At 40.8% G+C, this 15,421-nt stretch overlaps 1 protein-coding gene across 1 annotated transcript; it reads left to right on the forward strand.

The window, feature by feature from the left end:
- The first annotated feature begins 3,373 nt into the window (after positions 1–3,373).
- On the forward strand, positions 3,374–11,450 carry LOC147304323 (digestive cysteine proteinase 2). Its single transcript, XM_086281162.1, has 11 exons — positions 3,374–3,541; positions 4,186–4,245; positions 4,329–4,421; positions 5,008–5,180; positions 6,128–6,389; positions 6,480–6,675; positions 6,773–6,966; positions 7,047–7,138; positions 9,194–9,355; positions 10,655–10,844; positions 10,931–11,450. Exons 1-11 carry the CDS (start codon positions 3,496–3,498, stop codon positions 11,116–11,118), a joined length of 1,656 nt encoding a protein of 551 aa, XP_086137288.1. The 5' UTR covers positions 3,374–3,495; the 3' UTR covers positions 11,119–11,450.
- The last annotated feature ends 3,971 nt before the right edge of the window (positions 11,451–15,421 follow it).

Consider the following 15,421-nt stretch of genomic DNA (forward strand, 5'->3'; position numbering starts at 1 on the left):
GACAGATGACCTTACATTTGACTCTAGAATACTTTGCTATACTGAGTTAATGGCCAATTCAATGACTGCAATATCCCCAGTGCCCCATGGTTGCAAAAGAAGTCCAAATCATCACCCCTCCACCACCAAGCAACAGTGTTTGAGGTGTTTGTGCTGATATGCTGTGTTCTGTTTTCTCCAAACGTGGTGCTGTGCATTATGATCGAACAGCTCCACTTTGGTCTTGTCTGTCCAAAGGACATTGTTCCAGAAGTCTTGTAACTTATTCAGGTACAAACCTAAGCTGTGCTGCCAGGTTCTCTTTCGAGAGAAGCGGCTGTCACCCTGCAGTCCTTCCAAACCAGCCATACTAGTTCAGACTTTTCCTACTTGTACTGTGATGAACTTTAACATATAACATACTAACCGAGGCCTGTAGAGTCTGAGATGCAGCCCTTGGATTTTTTTGTTTTACAATTCAACTGAGCATTGGGGAGAATTTCCACTCATGAGAAGACTGTTGTTGTAGCTCACCTGACATTTGGTTTGTCTAATTTTGAGACCTGCTAAGGATCAAAATGTTGTTATCCTGGGACGTAAAACCTCAGAACTGACAGGGGCCATGCTTTCTTTTAACAATGAAATTATAAATATTGTAACTACAATGTACGTACAAGACATTGTCACTAAGAGTCAGGTTTTTCTTCTTCTTTAAAATGTCACACTGTGCACACGTTGGTGTTTTTTTAAATGCACTGGAACATAAATGGAAAACACTCAGCATGTAGTTAATAACAACTATCACTTTTGAAACTCCACCAGCATAACACTCACAAACATACTCAAACACCCACAGACAGACAAAACACACACACACACACCTTCACAGCTCTACACTTTCCAATCAAGAAGAAAATCAGCAAGATGAATCTTTTTGCATGCAGACTCACCCACAAAACCACATCTTCTTCTTTTGTAACAACTCTGCAACCATTAAAACGTGTCTCTAACAGACAGAGTGAGAGAATTAAAACTCTTACTCGATTGGTTATTTATTTTCACTTCTTTTGGGTGTTTTACAGCAGTTTTTTAGGCCTGTCACTTCCTTTGTCCGCTACTTTTTTAAGGACACACTGCACACCATGCTGAGTATGCCAGGTTCTCAGACAATAGCTGTTTTGGAATAAAATTGTTGTTGTAAAAATAGTTTTTCATGCTTGTCAAACTGCATTTTCTTTGACATTTTTCAAACATTCAACAAAAGAAATGGGAACAAATTCTGTCTTTTTGTAACAGGCTATTAGAAACAAAGTGCTTAAAGATGCCATTTAAAATAAGTTCTTTGTTAACACCATCACCTTTCACAGAGCACTAAATGATCTGCAGAACAGGAAGAGTTACTTGACGATGCTCTTCGTGGACTACAGCTCAGCGTTTACCACCAACACCATAATACTAGACATCCTCACCACCAAACTGGACCACCTATTACCTGCTCCTGGATCAAAGATTTCCTCACAAACCAGCCTCAATCAGTCCAACCCCCAACCTCTCTCCTCGACTGTCATCCAGCACCAGATCCCACGCCCCGTGCACCTATAACTGCACACCAACCAAGCCAACTCTCGTCATTGTCAAGTATGCTAATTACACCAACATGGTTAAACTCATCTCTGATGGAGATAAGACAGCGTACAGGGCGGAGGTAGAGAACTTTTCCCGCTGGTGCTCCGAAAACAACCTAAAGCTGAACATCCTTAAAACAAAAGAACTCATAATGGAAAAACACAGACAGGTCCACTCCCCTCTAATTATAAATGGGGAATGGGTTGAATCTATCTCCACCTTCAGGTTTCTGGGCACCCACATCTCCCCTGATCTCACCTGGACCCACAACACCAACGCCCTGGTAAAGGCCCAGCAGCGGCTGCACTTCCTCCGTGTCCTGAGGAAGAATTACGTGGACCAGAAGCTGCTGCTGGCCTTCACTGCTCCTCTGTGGAGAGCATCTCCTCCACACTGGGTGTTTGATAGACAGAGTCCACTACTGACAACAGGACGGCTGTACAGAGGGTAATCAACACCACCCAAAAAAATTATTGGTTGCCCTCTGACACCCTGGAGACCATTGCCAGATCCTCCTGTCTCAGGAAAACTAGGAAAATCATAGGTAAGCCCTTACACAGCTTACCATCTGTTTACCCGCTTCTCTGGTCAGCGCCTCAGGTCAATCAGGTCCCACACCTCCAGACCCAGTAACAGTTTCTTCCCCTGGGCCATTCAGACTGTTAACAAACACCCACCTCATGAATCTGAGCCATGGTCTGTGTGACCCTCATCACTCAGGCCACTATTTGAAGCTATTTTGTTCTCCAATGTCTGTCTTTCTCTTATTTCCGAATATATTCCTCTTGATCGTATATATTTGTCCTCTTTTGCTATTTTTTCCTGCTTTCTACTCTTTGTATTTTATTCTGGCACTGTTGGTGTGGAGCACCCACAACTTTTTTTTTTCTGTTCTCAAACCGATCTCCCTGTTGGAGCTCAGTCTGGGGGGAGTTATTTTTTTTTCTCCTTATCTTTCCTCATGTGGTGCATTTTCCATTGTTATACCTCTCTGACCTGTCTTCCCCATGTGGTGTTTGTGTAATGTATGTATGGTCAGAAGGGTAAGTCGGCGCTGGCAAAGGTCGGCAGCCTTAACCCCATTTCCTTTGGGGTCAACCTTCAGGATCAATAAAGTTTTATTGAATTGAACTTCATTTTACACGTACAATGACAATAAAGGGCTATTCTATTCTATCTATTCCATTCTAAAAATAAATAAATAAATAAAAATGAATAATAGAAATTGTTTTAAAAACTTCTGGAAATGGTCAGGTATGAGGATTGGACTGAATAAAAAAGCAGTTATTGTCCAAAGAAAACTTTGAAAACCCTTCAGAAACTTTGAAAGACTATTCTCGACATCACTGGATCAAAATGGGAATCAAAATGGGGCGACTTGACACTTTTGCACAGGATTGTATATAAAGAATAGCTTTTAAAAAAGCAACCCTTCTCTATAACAAACAAAACCCAAGAGGGAACTCTGACTAATCCTGTTGTAAATGTCATTTAACATACAATTAGCACACAATTAAGTTATCTTATCAAAGTATTTTCGTCTGATTGATTTAAGGATTTTAAGAGCTCCAAACAAAAATGGGGAAGCCTCGGCTTCGTGACACGCAGTGGTAGTTCACACAAACACTGCCCTTTCCGCTGTTTTCCTATTATCTAGTTAACTACAGTCATATGGCATGCTTCACATGATGTGCGTGCAAATAAAACTGTGATTGGAGGAGACACTTCCTCGGCGCGATGTGATTGGTGGACCGGGCAGGCACCGTTCTCCATGATTTAATCATTGTTTTGGGGGTTAAAGAACGTCCGCAGAGCAATGTGTTTCTGTGAGGTTTGGCTTTAGTCTGCCAGCTGTTCTCATTGTCACTCTGAGAATACAGAAGAAAAAAAATGCAGCTTTGGTACATTGCAGCTATTTTTTTGTGCGATGTCGCTGGTAAGGAAATACATTTCATATTTGTTTTTTTAGGTTAGCTGTTTACAGTCAGCCAGCGTTACATGCTGTGGAGGTAGCTAGCACTCGGGGGTCTTGTTACGCAGCCGTTACGTGCAAATAAACATGTTAATAAACGTACATTAGCATTCAGTTTGCTAAATAAGAGGCTATCTTTGTGTGTAAGTAGCTATACAGTAGAGCAGGAATACATACGATAATTTTTAACTTTCACATTAAAGTCTTCCTGTTTTAGCTTGAGAGAAGTGCTAATTTATGAGCGCCACTAACCACTCTTTAATTCGGCACACAACTAACTTTATTATTTACCAAAGCTTAACCTGTTCCTTTTATGATAAAGTGGGCTTTAAAACTTAAAAAAGGAAGGTTGGGGTATGAGAAGTTTATCTAATTTTATAACTTATATTGCCAAAATGGCTACAAACGTCTGTTTTATCCTCTGCTCCGTGTGTGAGAAGTTAACAAGGCGTCTGTAAATGACCAGTGTTTGTAGCGTCCATGTAACCAGTTATAGCAAATATCCAGGGATAGCTGTCAGTATTTCTTGCTTTGCTATTTGCTGCTTGTTGCACACAGCTCTGTAGTTATATTACTAACATGTGTTGTCACCTCTGCTTCATTGTCAGGTACAGAGGCAAAGGCAGTACATAGCCTTCCTGATTTTGGAAAGAGCTATCATGTCAAAGGTAAGCTGTGAACTAACAGAGGGTTACACAGTATGTTTTGGGCCTTGTTGGAAGTTATGTTTCATTGAGTATTTACATTTCAGGAATCATCTCTCTGCCCTATGCTGAAATTGAGGAACCATTTGAGGCCTGGTTAGACCTAACAGCAAAGTCAAGCCGGATAGACTACTACCACGGTGAGAAACCCCCTTCAGCTGATTCTCCTGAAGCAGATTCTGTATTCCCCTGCTTGGCTAATCAGTAATTTGAAATTGAGTGCCTGTTGTGTAAGAGAAACGATACCAGACTGTAACATTATCGCAAAAAAAAGAAGTGAAAAAAGACAGAGTAAGCACGCGTGATGAACATAATCTGATGACTTGTGTTGCATGTGACTTTGTACTAAAATTGTGTTTTTATATGCTTACAGTGCTGATGACGGCTGGTGCAAACTTACCCACGAATACTCCTCTTTATTTAGTTTTTCTTCCATCAGACAAATCATCATCTTGACTTGTACATAACTGTAGTCTGTTAGGAAAAAGGAAGAATGAACACATTCAAAGTAGTAATGAAATAATAATAATAAAATTGAATCCTGATATAATGCGTTTCTACTGACAGGTGTATACGCCAAAAAGCCCTGACTATAGCTAATAAGGTTTTGTCTGAGCCACACATAGCATATTCATTCAGAAATCTTGAGCTATTAACAAAATAAATGTACTATTAACATTAGAGAAGTCAATAATGTCTCATTTTAACACTCTTTATCACCAACAGGCCAGGTTTTGACTTACCAGTTAGCTTCAGAGCAGCAGTATGGCACTGCCTATAAGATCTCGCCTGAGACCACTGAAGAGGAGCTAAATGTGATGAAGTGCTTCCAGATTAACGGAACAAAGGACGAAGCAGTCACACCGCAGGCTGCGCTCCCCGATGTGCAGGGCTTCCAGGTGTGTGTTTTATTTCTTTTTATTCCACTTTTCAGTTTGATCTTCATGAGTAAAAGTGTATATATGGAACAGTCTCCGGTTGTTAAAACAGAAGCCAAAGCAGAAAAGTCTTAAAGCTGTATACTATCATTCTAATGGCCAGAAGGGGGTAGTTACCCTACTGCAAGAAGAAGTCAGAGTGTACTGAGGTCACGCACACATCGGTTAAGAGTTGACCTCGACATTGGACATGATGCAACCACCGGTTGCTAGGGAAACTTCTATTCCCCAACCAGTTGGCAGTGTTTCTAGTAGATTGCCAGTGTTTGTAGATAAGCCTTTCACTTACAGTCAGACCAGTAAATGGGAATATGCTACCATTACCAGTATTACTAACATTGGGGGAATACTAATATTTCTTTAGTGACAGGTTGTTTCCAGGAAACCATTAACCTGTCTGTAGGCCTGTGTGACTTTGGTTATAGCAGTCATTTTTGCAGCAACTGCCATCAGCCTCCAGCAATCATTCACCGCTGGTCTTGGAGTACTCATTTTCCTCCTCACGTTCGAGGGTTGTCAGATGGTCACTCTCTAGACCCGTGTCACTATAGACGCATTCACTTGATCCTATGTTGTCACCATGATTGTCACACAATCATGGTATTAATGGTTAACAAGTTGACATCACACGGTCAGTGGTGATGTGTCAGCAAAACCGCAAAAGAAAACAGGTAAATGACTCAACTGCTTACCTCAGTAAACCTTTTCTGATGAGTTTGTGGGCTCATAAGTCATAAGATCTTTATTACAGTGTCATGTTCATTTTGTAAATTACATTTTCATGAGGAGTATGTCTTAGTGGAAAACAAACCGTCACCATTTGTGAGTATTTATATCGTAGTCACATATTTCATTGAATGTTTTTATCTTTTATTTTGACAAGTCAAGTTGTTCATTTCCCTCCTTAGTTCCTGAGGGTGGAGTACTACAGAGGTTCCCTGTGTGAAGTCTGGCAGAATGTGACCACTGTGGGTTACAAGAAGAACACGTACACACTGTGGGTGACACATTCAGAGCGAGGTGCAGATGGAGGAAAAGACACCCCCATTCCCATTCACTATGAGATGATGGGATACAACACTCTGCTGGGGTCCCATTACGACAAGTACTTGGTGGAATACAAGGAGTTCAGCACTGACGTGAACCCCAAAGTCTTCCTGCTGCCTGAAGGTTTGTGTAAATATATACCTGCTCGACCTTTTGGAAGACTCAGAGGACAAAAGAAAAACAAAAACTCCTTCTTGTTGTGTTTCTATACAGGCATGAGTTGTGGTGGGTTTCCTGGTCCTGGAGTGGAGCACCATATGTTGGCCAATCCAATGAAAGATCTCATCCACACCTCAGCGTCAAGCCAGTCACAGCGCATGTTCAGCCATTTCAAGGACAAGTTCCAGCGGCAGTACAGCGATGAAAGGGAGCACGAGAAGAGGGAGCATGCTTTTGTTCTTAACCTACGGTGAGCGCAACATTTAATACTTTAATAATAATTGTGAGGCTACAGCTTTAGTAGTAGTTTTTCAGCGGTGTGTCTGACTGGTTCCCTGTTTTTCTAGGTACATTCACTCTAAGAACAGAGCGGGCGTGTCTTTCTCTCTGGCTCTGAACTCTCTGTCGGATCGCACCATGTCTGAGCTGGCAACCATGAGGGGAAGAAAAAGGGGAAAGACCCCAAACAGAGGGCTCCCCTTCCCCTTCAAAGCTTACAAAAGAGTCAATCTTCCCGAGTCACTCGACTGGAGGCTTTATGGTGTGTATAAGCTTTAAATATTCACCAAAGATGCATCTGTGAGGAAGGTTTGTTTTTTCACCTTAACTCTGGCCTCCCAGGCGCCGTGACCCCAGTAAAGGACCAGGCCATCTGTGGCTCCTGCTGGAGCTTTGCCACCACTGGAGCAGTAGAGGGCGCTCTCTTCTTAAAGGTAAAAAGGATAGGAGGCAGCTTGCTGCACAGTCCTTGGCCCCATTCCAGTGTCTTCGAATAATGGGGCTCCTTCCCTATTCTCTTTGAAGCCGCAGATGCTCAGCTTGATGCTTCATCTGTTCTTGTTTGGGTTTATTTCCAGTGCACTTACGTTTGGTATAAATCTATATCTATCTTTCTGATGTTTTAGGGAGAAATTAGGTTTTATTTTAATACTCCTTGTATTGAAGTGGCTCGTGCAGGCAGAAGAATACGCCCAGTGAAATGAATAAAATACAAAGATGCAAATTATTCAAGGTGCATGACTGATATAGATTCTTTGTGACAAAACCAGCAGAATTATTTGCAAAATTAAAAATAACCATTTGTAAATTAGATAGATAATGACAGTCTGTCACATTTATTTAGCATAGGGCTGCTGTTTGAGTCTACTGACCTTTTTAAAAAAATAAAAAAAACAAACAAACATCCTTCTCTCCGAAGTGCAGCCCTCCTTTTGGGGATAGATCCACAGGAAGATTCATTGTGTAACTTCAGTCGTGTTGGACGGGCTTTACAGTGTGTGTGTCTGTGTGAATGAATGAGTCTGAGGGGACGTCAGCTTTGGGCTGCCTCCATCCTGTAGAAAGCTGAGCTCAAAGGCATTCCTTATCCCATGTTGCCTAGCAACTTGATCCAAACATAGGATCAGTTTATTGGGACTTGACGGCACCCCATTGAAGTGACCGAATTCTGTGTCTCTCCCTCACATAGGAGACTCTTAATTATGTGTCTTGCCCCTGGCCTGTAGCTCTGTAACTCCTAGGCTGAGGTCCAGTGATGGAGGAAGTCTCAGGGATAATACTTACATTAAAGCTCCTGCTTCATCGCAGTGCAGTAACAACATTTAAACATTAACTGAAGTAAAATGTTTTTGCATTGCAGTAAACTTAAGGTGCTGCGCTTGGAAATTTCCCATTGAGTATCAGTAAAATCTGATCTTAGTATTTATTTACTCATCTAGTTTTAAATTACTGATCAGAAAATGCAAAGTACATAACGAACACCGAAATCCAGGGTCGAAAGGTAAAGTGAATGTGGAAGTGAGCCCCTTGAGACTGGCTCCAAAGGCGATTCACTCAAGTATAAAAGATCGATAGAGCTTCTGGGTCTGAAAAGTGAAGCAACTGCAAGTTTATTAAAGCCACCGGGGAGGTGATATCTGTGATTTTAAAAATACTCCTGCCTTATAAAAGTCTGTAGGAGAAGAGCCCATAAATCTTTATCCCTTTTGTAAATTTTAGTCATTTGAAGTGTCAGAAAGGAGGATTATCCAGGACATGCTCTTTGGCATCAGCGCGGTTTCATGGTCAGATTACCCCTCGCTGTCACATGTGGTTCAAAGCACCGAGATGATGTTGCAATGAGATTTCACAATGCAGTAGAAAACTTTATGGTAGTTGCATCCTTGTTTCACACTGTCAGTGGTCGTGATGGACTTCCATGTAAAAATGTCCAACTTTACACCAAAACATGTTTTTAAGGTCTGGTTTTGGTCTCTGTAGCGACTTCTTGTTTAACGATGTATAAATATATAAATGTAAGGGATTCATCCATGCAATAATCTTAACATTTCTCACTGAGGTAAAGCAGCTTGAACTGCTAATTGCTTTGCAATAATTGCAGGAACAGTTTGTTTTGGCTAGGAGGAAGTACTGCTGTGAGGCTGCAGCAGGTCGTCTTTGAACCTGAGCGATGCAGTGACCCCCATGGGCAGGTTCATAAACAGAGCCACTCAGTGGGGGGCACGCTTTGAATTTAGTTCTTCGTGATCTCACAGCATCTGCCTAGAAACCTGTAGATTGCAGCTGGAGTAAAAATGGTGTAGGAATGAAAGCCGATTATAAATGTTTAGCTGTCTTGTTTGTGTTTCATATAATCAAATGTCAATAAAGTGGATCAGTGGATTAAAATGTCTGCATTTTATTAGAGTTTGATTCATGATTAGTGCAGAGTAAGCGCAGGCTGCTGATGTAATGCCGAGTGTAATCATACTTTTGCTCGTGTCTTTCAGACGGGCTCTCTGCAGGTTCTGTCTCAGCAGATGCTGATCGACTGCTCCTGGGGTTTCGGTAATAACGGCTGCGATGGCGGGGAGGAGTGGAGAGCGTACGAGTGGATCATGAAGCACGGAGGCATCGCCACAATGGAAACATATGGCGCCTACATGGGGATGGTGAGATGATTTCACAACAACAAATCAAAAATTTAAATGGCCTTTATTTGTATAGCGCTTTACTCGTCCCTAAGGACCCCAAAGCACAACCAGTCATCCACACACACATTCACACACTGGTGATGGCAAGCTACATTGTAGCCACAGCCACCCTGGGGCGCACTGACAGAGGAGATGTTGCCGGACACTGGCGCCACCGGGCCCTCTGACCACCACCAGTAGGCAACGGGTGAAGTGTCTTGCCCAAGGACACAACGACCGAGACCGTCCGAGCCGGGGCTCGAACCGGCAACCTTCCGATTACAAGACGAACTCCCAACTCTTGAGCCACGATCGCCCCTTAAAAGAGCGACGTTAATAGTGTAATTCTACAAATCTTATCATTGTGGTATTAACGGCATGTTTGATTTCAGGCTCAGGAAGCCTGTCTTACAGTTAAACAAGCTTTTGACCAGAGACTGTTTCATGTGTCTCTTAAGTACTTAAAGCATTCAGAAAGTTACTGTCAGTTTGCCCCACTGTGTATAACTGTGTATTTATTAACATCAAAGGAAGAGACTGACTTCCAGTGACCTGTGATTATCCCAAATTGCTCTGGTGTCACCCAAAAGTAGCGACACCTGAACAGTATTTTGCAAAATTCAGTCATAAATCTAGCATGCTCTAACTAAGCAGACATAGATCTGCTGTTTAAGAGTAGTATTAAATATTATACATGTATTTAAAAATAAACTATGTGATGTCTGTTCATGTCTTTAACCCAGCTGCCCCACATGTGCTAGGTCACAAAAAGCCAGAGATGGATGAAAGCCAGTTGAAATGACCACTGCTGGTGTGTATAAATGGCCTTTACTGGGCAGCTATTCTACCACTCTCTCCAGTGCTCCTTGTTAAGTTTTCCTTTGTAATAAAACAGCAATTTTAAGGTCCAGAAATATTCAGAACCCAAACAAAGATTCACATTTTGTTCCAATAATCCCTCCCCTCTGGTATTCCAATTAAAATAACATTCCTTGCAGCTATCATAGAATCATCAGGAGCAAAACATCACATACTTTCTTTCTGCGTTAAATAATGGATTGTTTTTCCATTAATTTGCCCTCCACAAACCCCAGTAAATCACATGCGTATGATTCATTTCAATACATTCCTCCCTAAATGTTAAAGCAAAACCTACAAATTTATATTTAAAAAGCCAGCAGAATAACTGCCTGCTTATTAACAGTGGATTTCAACACAAAAGAGGATTTCGAGAAGCTGTGAGAAAGTTTTTAAAAATATTTTTTTCTCTCCGAGTAGAACGGATTTTGCCACACGAACTCGTCCGAGCTCGCTGCACGTATCCAGAGCTACACGAACGTCACGTCTGGCGATCAACTGGCCCTCAAGCTGGCGCTCTTTAAAAACGGCCCCGTTGCCGTGAGTATCGACGCATCACATCGCTCGTTTGTTTTCTACAGTAACGGCGTCTACTACGAACCTGCTTGTGGTGAGTGTTTTTTCTTTCCACAGTGATTGCGTTAGATACTATCCTTCACGCTCACAACAACGTAACTCGCTGGTTCTGTTTTTCAGGGAACACTGTGGATGATCTGGACCATGCTGTGCTTGCAGTGGGATATGGCACCCTGAATGGAGAGCCATACTGGCTCATCAAGAACTCTTGGTCCACATACTGGGGCAATGATGGCTACATCCTCATGTCTATGAAGGATAACAACTGTGGTGTTGCCACTGATGCTACATATGTTACACTGGCATAGACTGTCTTCTTTTAAAGCCTTTATGTTGCTGTTGATGCCACTTCATGACTGCTGAATTACACTTAATCTTGATGTGTGTGTTAGGCCAGCTTTATGGGAAAAAAGCCTAAGAACTTATCGTGGACTGAACTAAACATGGCAGCCTGATTGGGAGGAGACAGCACTACAGTGTGTTGCATTGATAACAAGACAAACTGGATCATTGTGAAGTAAAAAGTGTTACGTCCCGATAATCTATTTTGTCTCTGTGGTGTTAGTTTTTTAATTGCTGCTGGAAGGCAGAATTTTTATTGAAAACAAATTTAAATAAATTTGCTGGTCCCAGGAAGTTATTAACTCTGGTTGCTTTGTCTGTTTCTACTTGATGACACACAAACACACACAGAACAAGTTCACTCAGTCATTAAAATTTTACTGCTCAAGGCACACTGGCTCAATGCCCTTATTTCAGATAAGTCACAAATTTCCACTCGTCCTTTACAGGCAAATTATTCCTGCTATAAAAAGAAGTTGCATTTATAATGACATCTAACATCACATGCTGTGGCCAGCATTAAGGCGTGCACTCTCACATCATGCATATCGACATTTATACAATTGGTTTCTTTAATTTCTTTGCAAAAGGAATTTAGTTTGTTTGTTTTTTTAAATCTACAAAAAATCTTACAACAAATTGTTTTCATAATGGAACAGAAATAATATCAAGTGTTTCAATTGACTTTACTATTTTCTTTTTCTTTTTTAAATTGATGGAAGGTCACAAAAATATTAAGTCATACAGGAACATGATAAAGAAATGATGCCGGAGAAATTGGAAAACTGCTCTGTGGTCAGAAATGTGAAATTCCTTTTGGAAAACATGAGCGTCATGTCCTCCCGGATAAATCCTGTGTCTTTCACGGTGTGTGAGTGCATCAGGGGCTGTGCAATTACACATCTGAAAAGGCACCATCAGTGCTGAATGGCATATACATACATATGAGGGCCCAAAATTTTAAAAAAAAAGCAGAGTGGGTATAAAATTTTGAGAAAAAACTCAAGATTTTTGACATTAAAGTGGCAAATCTGAGAGAACATTGAGCCTACAGTGCCTAAGACGCCTCTCATGGTTTCAATCCTTCAAACCATGAGGATTGAATGCTTTAATAATCTGTTGGATTGCGTCCTGATGTACCACAAGTCCTCAAGATATCAACTGTGCTGTAGTACTTCACACACAGGCTGTTACCTCATCCAAATCAGTGTGTTTTCTCATGAATAGCAGCTCACGACAACGACTCTTTGAAACTCAGACGCTTTTGAAAATGTGGTGATTCTGAACTTAAACCACAAGGATTTCTTTATTGCAAAGTCCAATTGAAAAGTAGAATTAAATTAGGTCATCTAAGAAAAAGGGTTTTTTTGTATTATTCCTGGCAAATTTGCCATTTTTCTCATTAATTTGCCACTTTAATGTAAAACATGTTGGGGTTTTTTCCATTTTTTTCTTGGAATTTTTCCTGCAGTCCAGACCTTCCACCAACAGAAAGCAATTGGCACATCATGAAGAGAACAAGATATAAAGACTCAGGACTGATAAGCAGCTAGAATCATTTTTTTTCTCAGTTTAAATGTTCCATATTGTTTCCATATTCTATTGTGAATCAAATGTGGGTTTATGAGGTTTGCAAATCATTGCATTTTATTTCTATTTACAATTTTACAGTTGGACATGTAAATGCTTGTGCCTGAATAACAGCACAAACATACGGTGTTGTGTGAAAGTATTTGCCCGCTTCCTGAGTCCCTCTTTTCTTTTTTCTCATCTGTCACAATGTTTCAGATCATTAAGCAGAGTAACCAGAGTAAACGCAAAACGCAGTTTTTAAATGATGATTTCATTAAATGTGTAAAAATAAAATCAAGAAGGGGCACAGATACTTCACAGCACTGTATGGCATCATATTGCACATTCAAGTGCATCCGATACATGAATCGAATTTCTTCTATAATTCATAACAATAACAGCCCTTGATTGCTTGTGAAGACTCATAGAGTGTTATCATTGATACATGCTGCAGTCCATTTGTATTGGACAATAATAAAAGGAGAACAAATCTAAAAACAACAACAACAACAACAACACTGCTGAAATCAAATATTCTTCCACATGCTGATAACAGTCAAATCTCTTTTTTTTCATCCAAATCTATTAAATACAGCAGTCTAACTAAAAGGCTTCACTAGTGCATGCAGTCTCACTTGACTAGTCTCTTTTTTCTTGGCTTGAGACGAAGATGAGGCAGTTGCTTGCAATATAAATTTGTGCTACAACCAACATATGCCCAAAACAAAAACACTTTCATACAAAAATATCAAGCATGTTTCTTTGAACAAAATGTTTAAAATGCAGTAATAACGTTTGGAGAATAGGTGCGTTGCATTTGGCAGTCTGCTAGTCTTCTCCAGTCTTTAAACAACGTTTAGTTGTGCGTTCGGCACCCCCAATCACAAGAGCAGCGCGTCCAGGGATTTTGCCCTGAACAGCAACCGCACACCCATCTTGAGTGAAAACAATACCTAATTTTAAGTGGTGCGAAACACAGTCCGGAGATCTTTGCGAATTTATAGCACGCAGCACACACAGATCAACAATCAGCATCATTACAGTCACGTGAAACAGAAAGTTTTCACTGGACTTCATGCTGCCTGTGAAGACCCAAGTACACATTTAATGCTTCCAAAGCAATTAAGAGGATAATAGAACACAGTTTATTTAACTGACTAACAACAAGCGTGACCACTTCTAAAAAAAGCAGACGTTTGATGGTCTGGTGCATTCAGGTGTGTGTTAACACATTACCGAATCTTCAGAGGAATGGACACCCCAAAGTCAGACCACCAAATGCTCAGAGTAACAGCAAAAAACAGCTACGTGAGCTACATCTCAGAGTCTACACACTTCAGTTAGAATGTTAAATGTTAAAGTTCATGACAGTACAATTAAAAAAAGACAGAAAAAGTCGCTTGCTTGTGAGGACCTACCAGGAGAACATCTCCTCTCTAAAATGAACATGGCACCAATGCTTAGGTTTGAACAGTAACATCTGAACAAACCACAACACTTCTGAAGAATATCTTTTGGCAAAAACCAAACTCAGCATATCAGCACTTACAGCTCATATCAGCTGTGAAGCACGGTGGTGGAGGGGTGATGATTCAGGCTTCCTGTTGGCCATGTGACCTAAGCATCTTTCAGTGACTGAGTCGACCATGAACTCCTCCGTACACACAAGTGATCTAAAGTCAAACGTGTGACTATCTGTCCGTCAGCTAACGTTTGACCCAAATCAAATATGGTCACGTAACAGCACAGCAGGAACAGAACGGCTGAAAAGAATCCAGGCGTTACAATGGTCCCGTCGAAGTCAAGACTTCAATTTGATTAAAATGCTGTTGCAGGTGCTTAACAGAGCTGTGTATAAACAAATGCCTGCAAACCTCAATTAACTGAAACAACGCTGTAAGGAAGATGTCCCAGAATTCCTCCACGATAACGTGGTAGACTGAGAAAGTCATACAGTGAACTATTACTTCAAGTTAATACATGTGGTTCTACAAGAAGTTTCTGGAGTTAACGAGTGTCGCAGAAGGAGAGAGGAAGTCGCTTTAGCTTGCTGTAGCCATGTCCAGAGGTGGGACCAAGTCATTGTTTTGCAAGTCTCAAGTAAGTCTCAAGTCTTTATCCTCAAGTCTCAAGTCAAGTCTCAAGTAATGTCAGGCAAGTCAGAGTCGAGTCTCAAGTCACTGGTGTAAAAGTCCGAGTCAAGTCACAAGTCTGAAACTTTGAATTTCAAGTCCTTTCGAGTCTTTAAAAAAAAAAAAACGAAAAAATAATGTTGCAGTTATGCTAAATGTAAATATTAGACCATGTAATTTTAAAATCTGTGTTTTTCTCAACACATGACAAAATAGTGAACTTAGAAAATATACACAAATTGTGAAATTGCACCTCTTTAAAATGCAGCTCAATTAAACCTAGCTCCAAGAATAATTTTCACCGACAGTTCTGAGATAAGCTGCATGTTATTCTTGGATGCGGTTGTAGGACCAGCTTTAAAATCGCATGACAAAAATATCATACACATTAAAAAAAACTGTATCACCAACGTAGCCTGGACAACATTTGCTAGTTAGATGAAGTCAGCTATCTCATCTTAGCATATTTATATGCATATTTATAATTATACGGTTCTTGGAGTGAGTGCATACACTCATGAAGTTTAGTAACTTCCGGTCACTGCAACAAGCCCAGGTACAGTTT

Source organism: Aulonocara sp. 'chitande type north' Nkhata Bay, linkage group LG22 (genome assembly GCF_057382095.1).
Source record: "Aulonocara sp. 'chitande type north' Nkhata Bay isolate Kocher_YH1m ecotype deep benthic linkage group LG22, A_spYH_male_GT1.1, whole genome shotgun sequence".
NCBI lineage: Eukaryota > Metazoa > Chordata > Actinopteri > Cichliformes > Cichlidae > Aulonocara > Aulonocara sp. 'chitande type north' Nkhata Bay.

Bases quoted from the DNA above. Each gene is read 5' to 3' on its own strand.
- LOC147304323 (XM_086281162.1), top strand. From the start codon at position 3,496: ATGCAGCTTTGGTACATTGCAGCTATTTTTTTGTGCGATGTCGCTG. The intron at 3,542-4,185 runs GTAAGGAAATAC...CTTCATTGTCAG, and splicing joins TTTTTTGTGCGATGTCGCTG to GTACAGAGGCAAAGGCAGTA. The intron at 10,845-10,930 runs GTGAGTGTTTTT...TCTGTTTTTCAG, and splicing joins CTACTACGAACCTGCTTGTG to GGAACACTGTGGATGATCTG.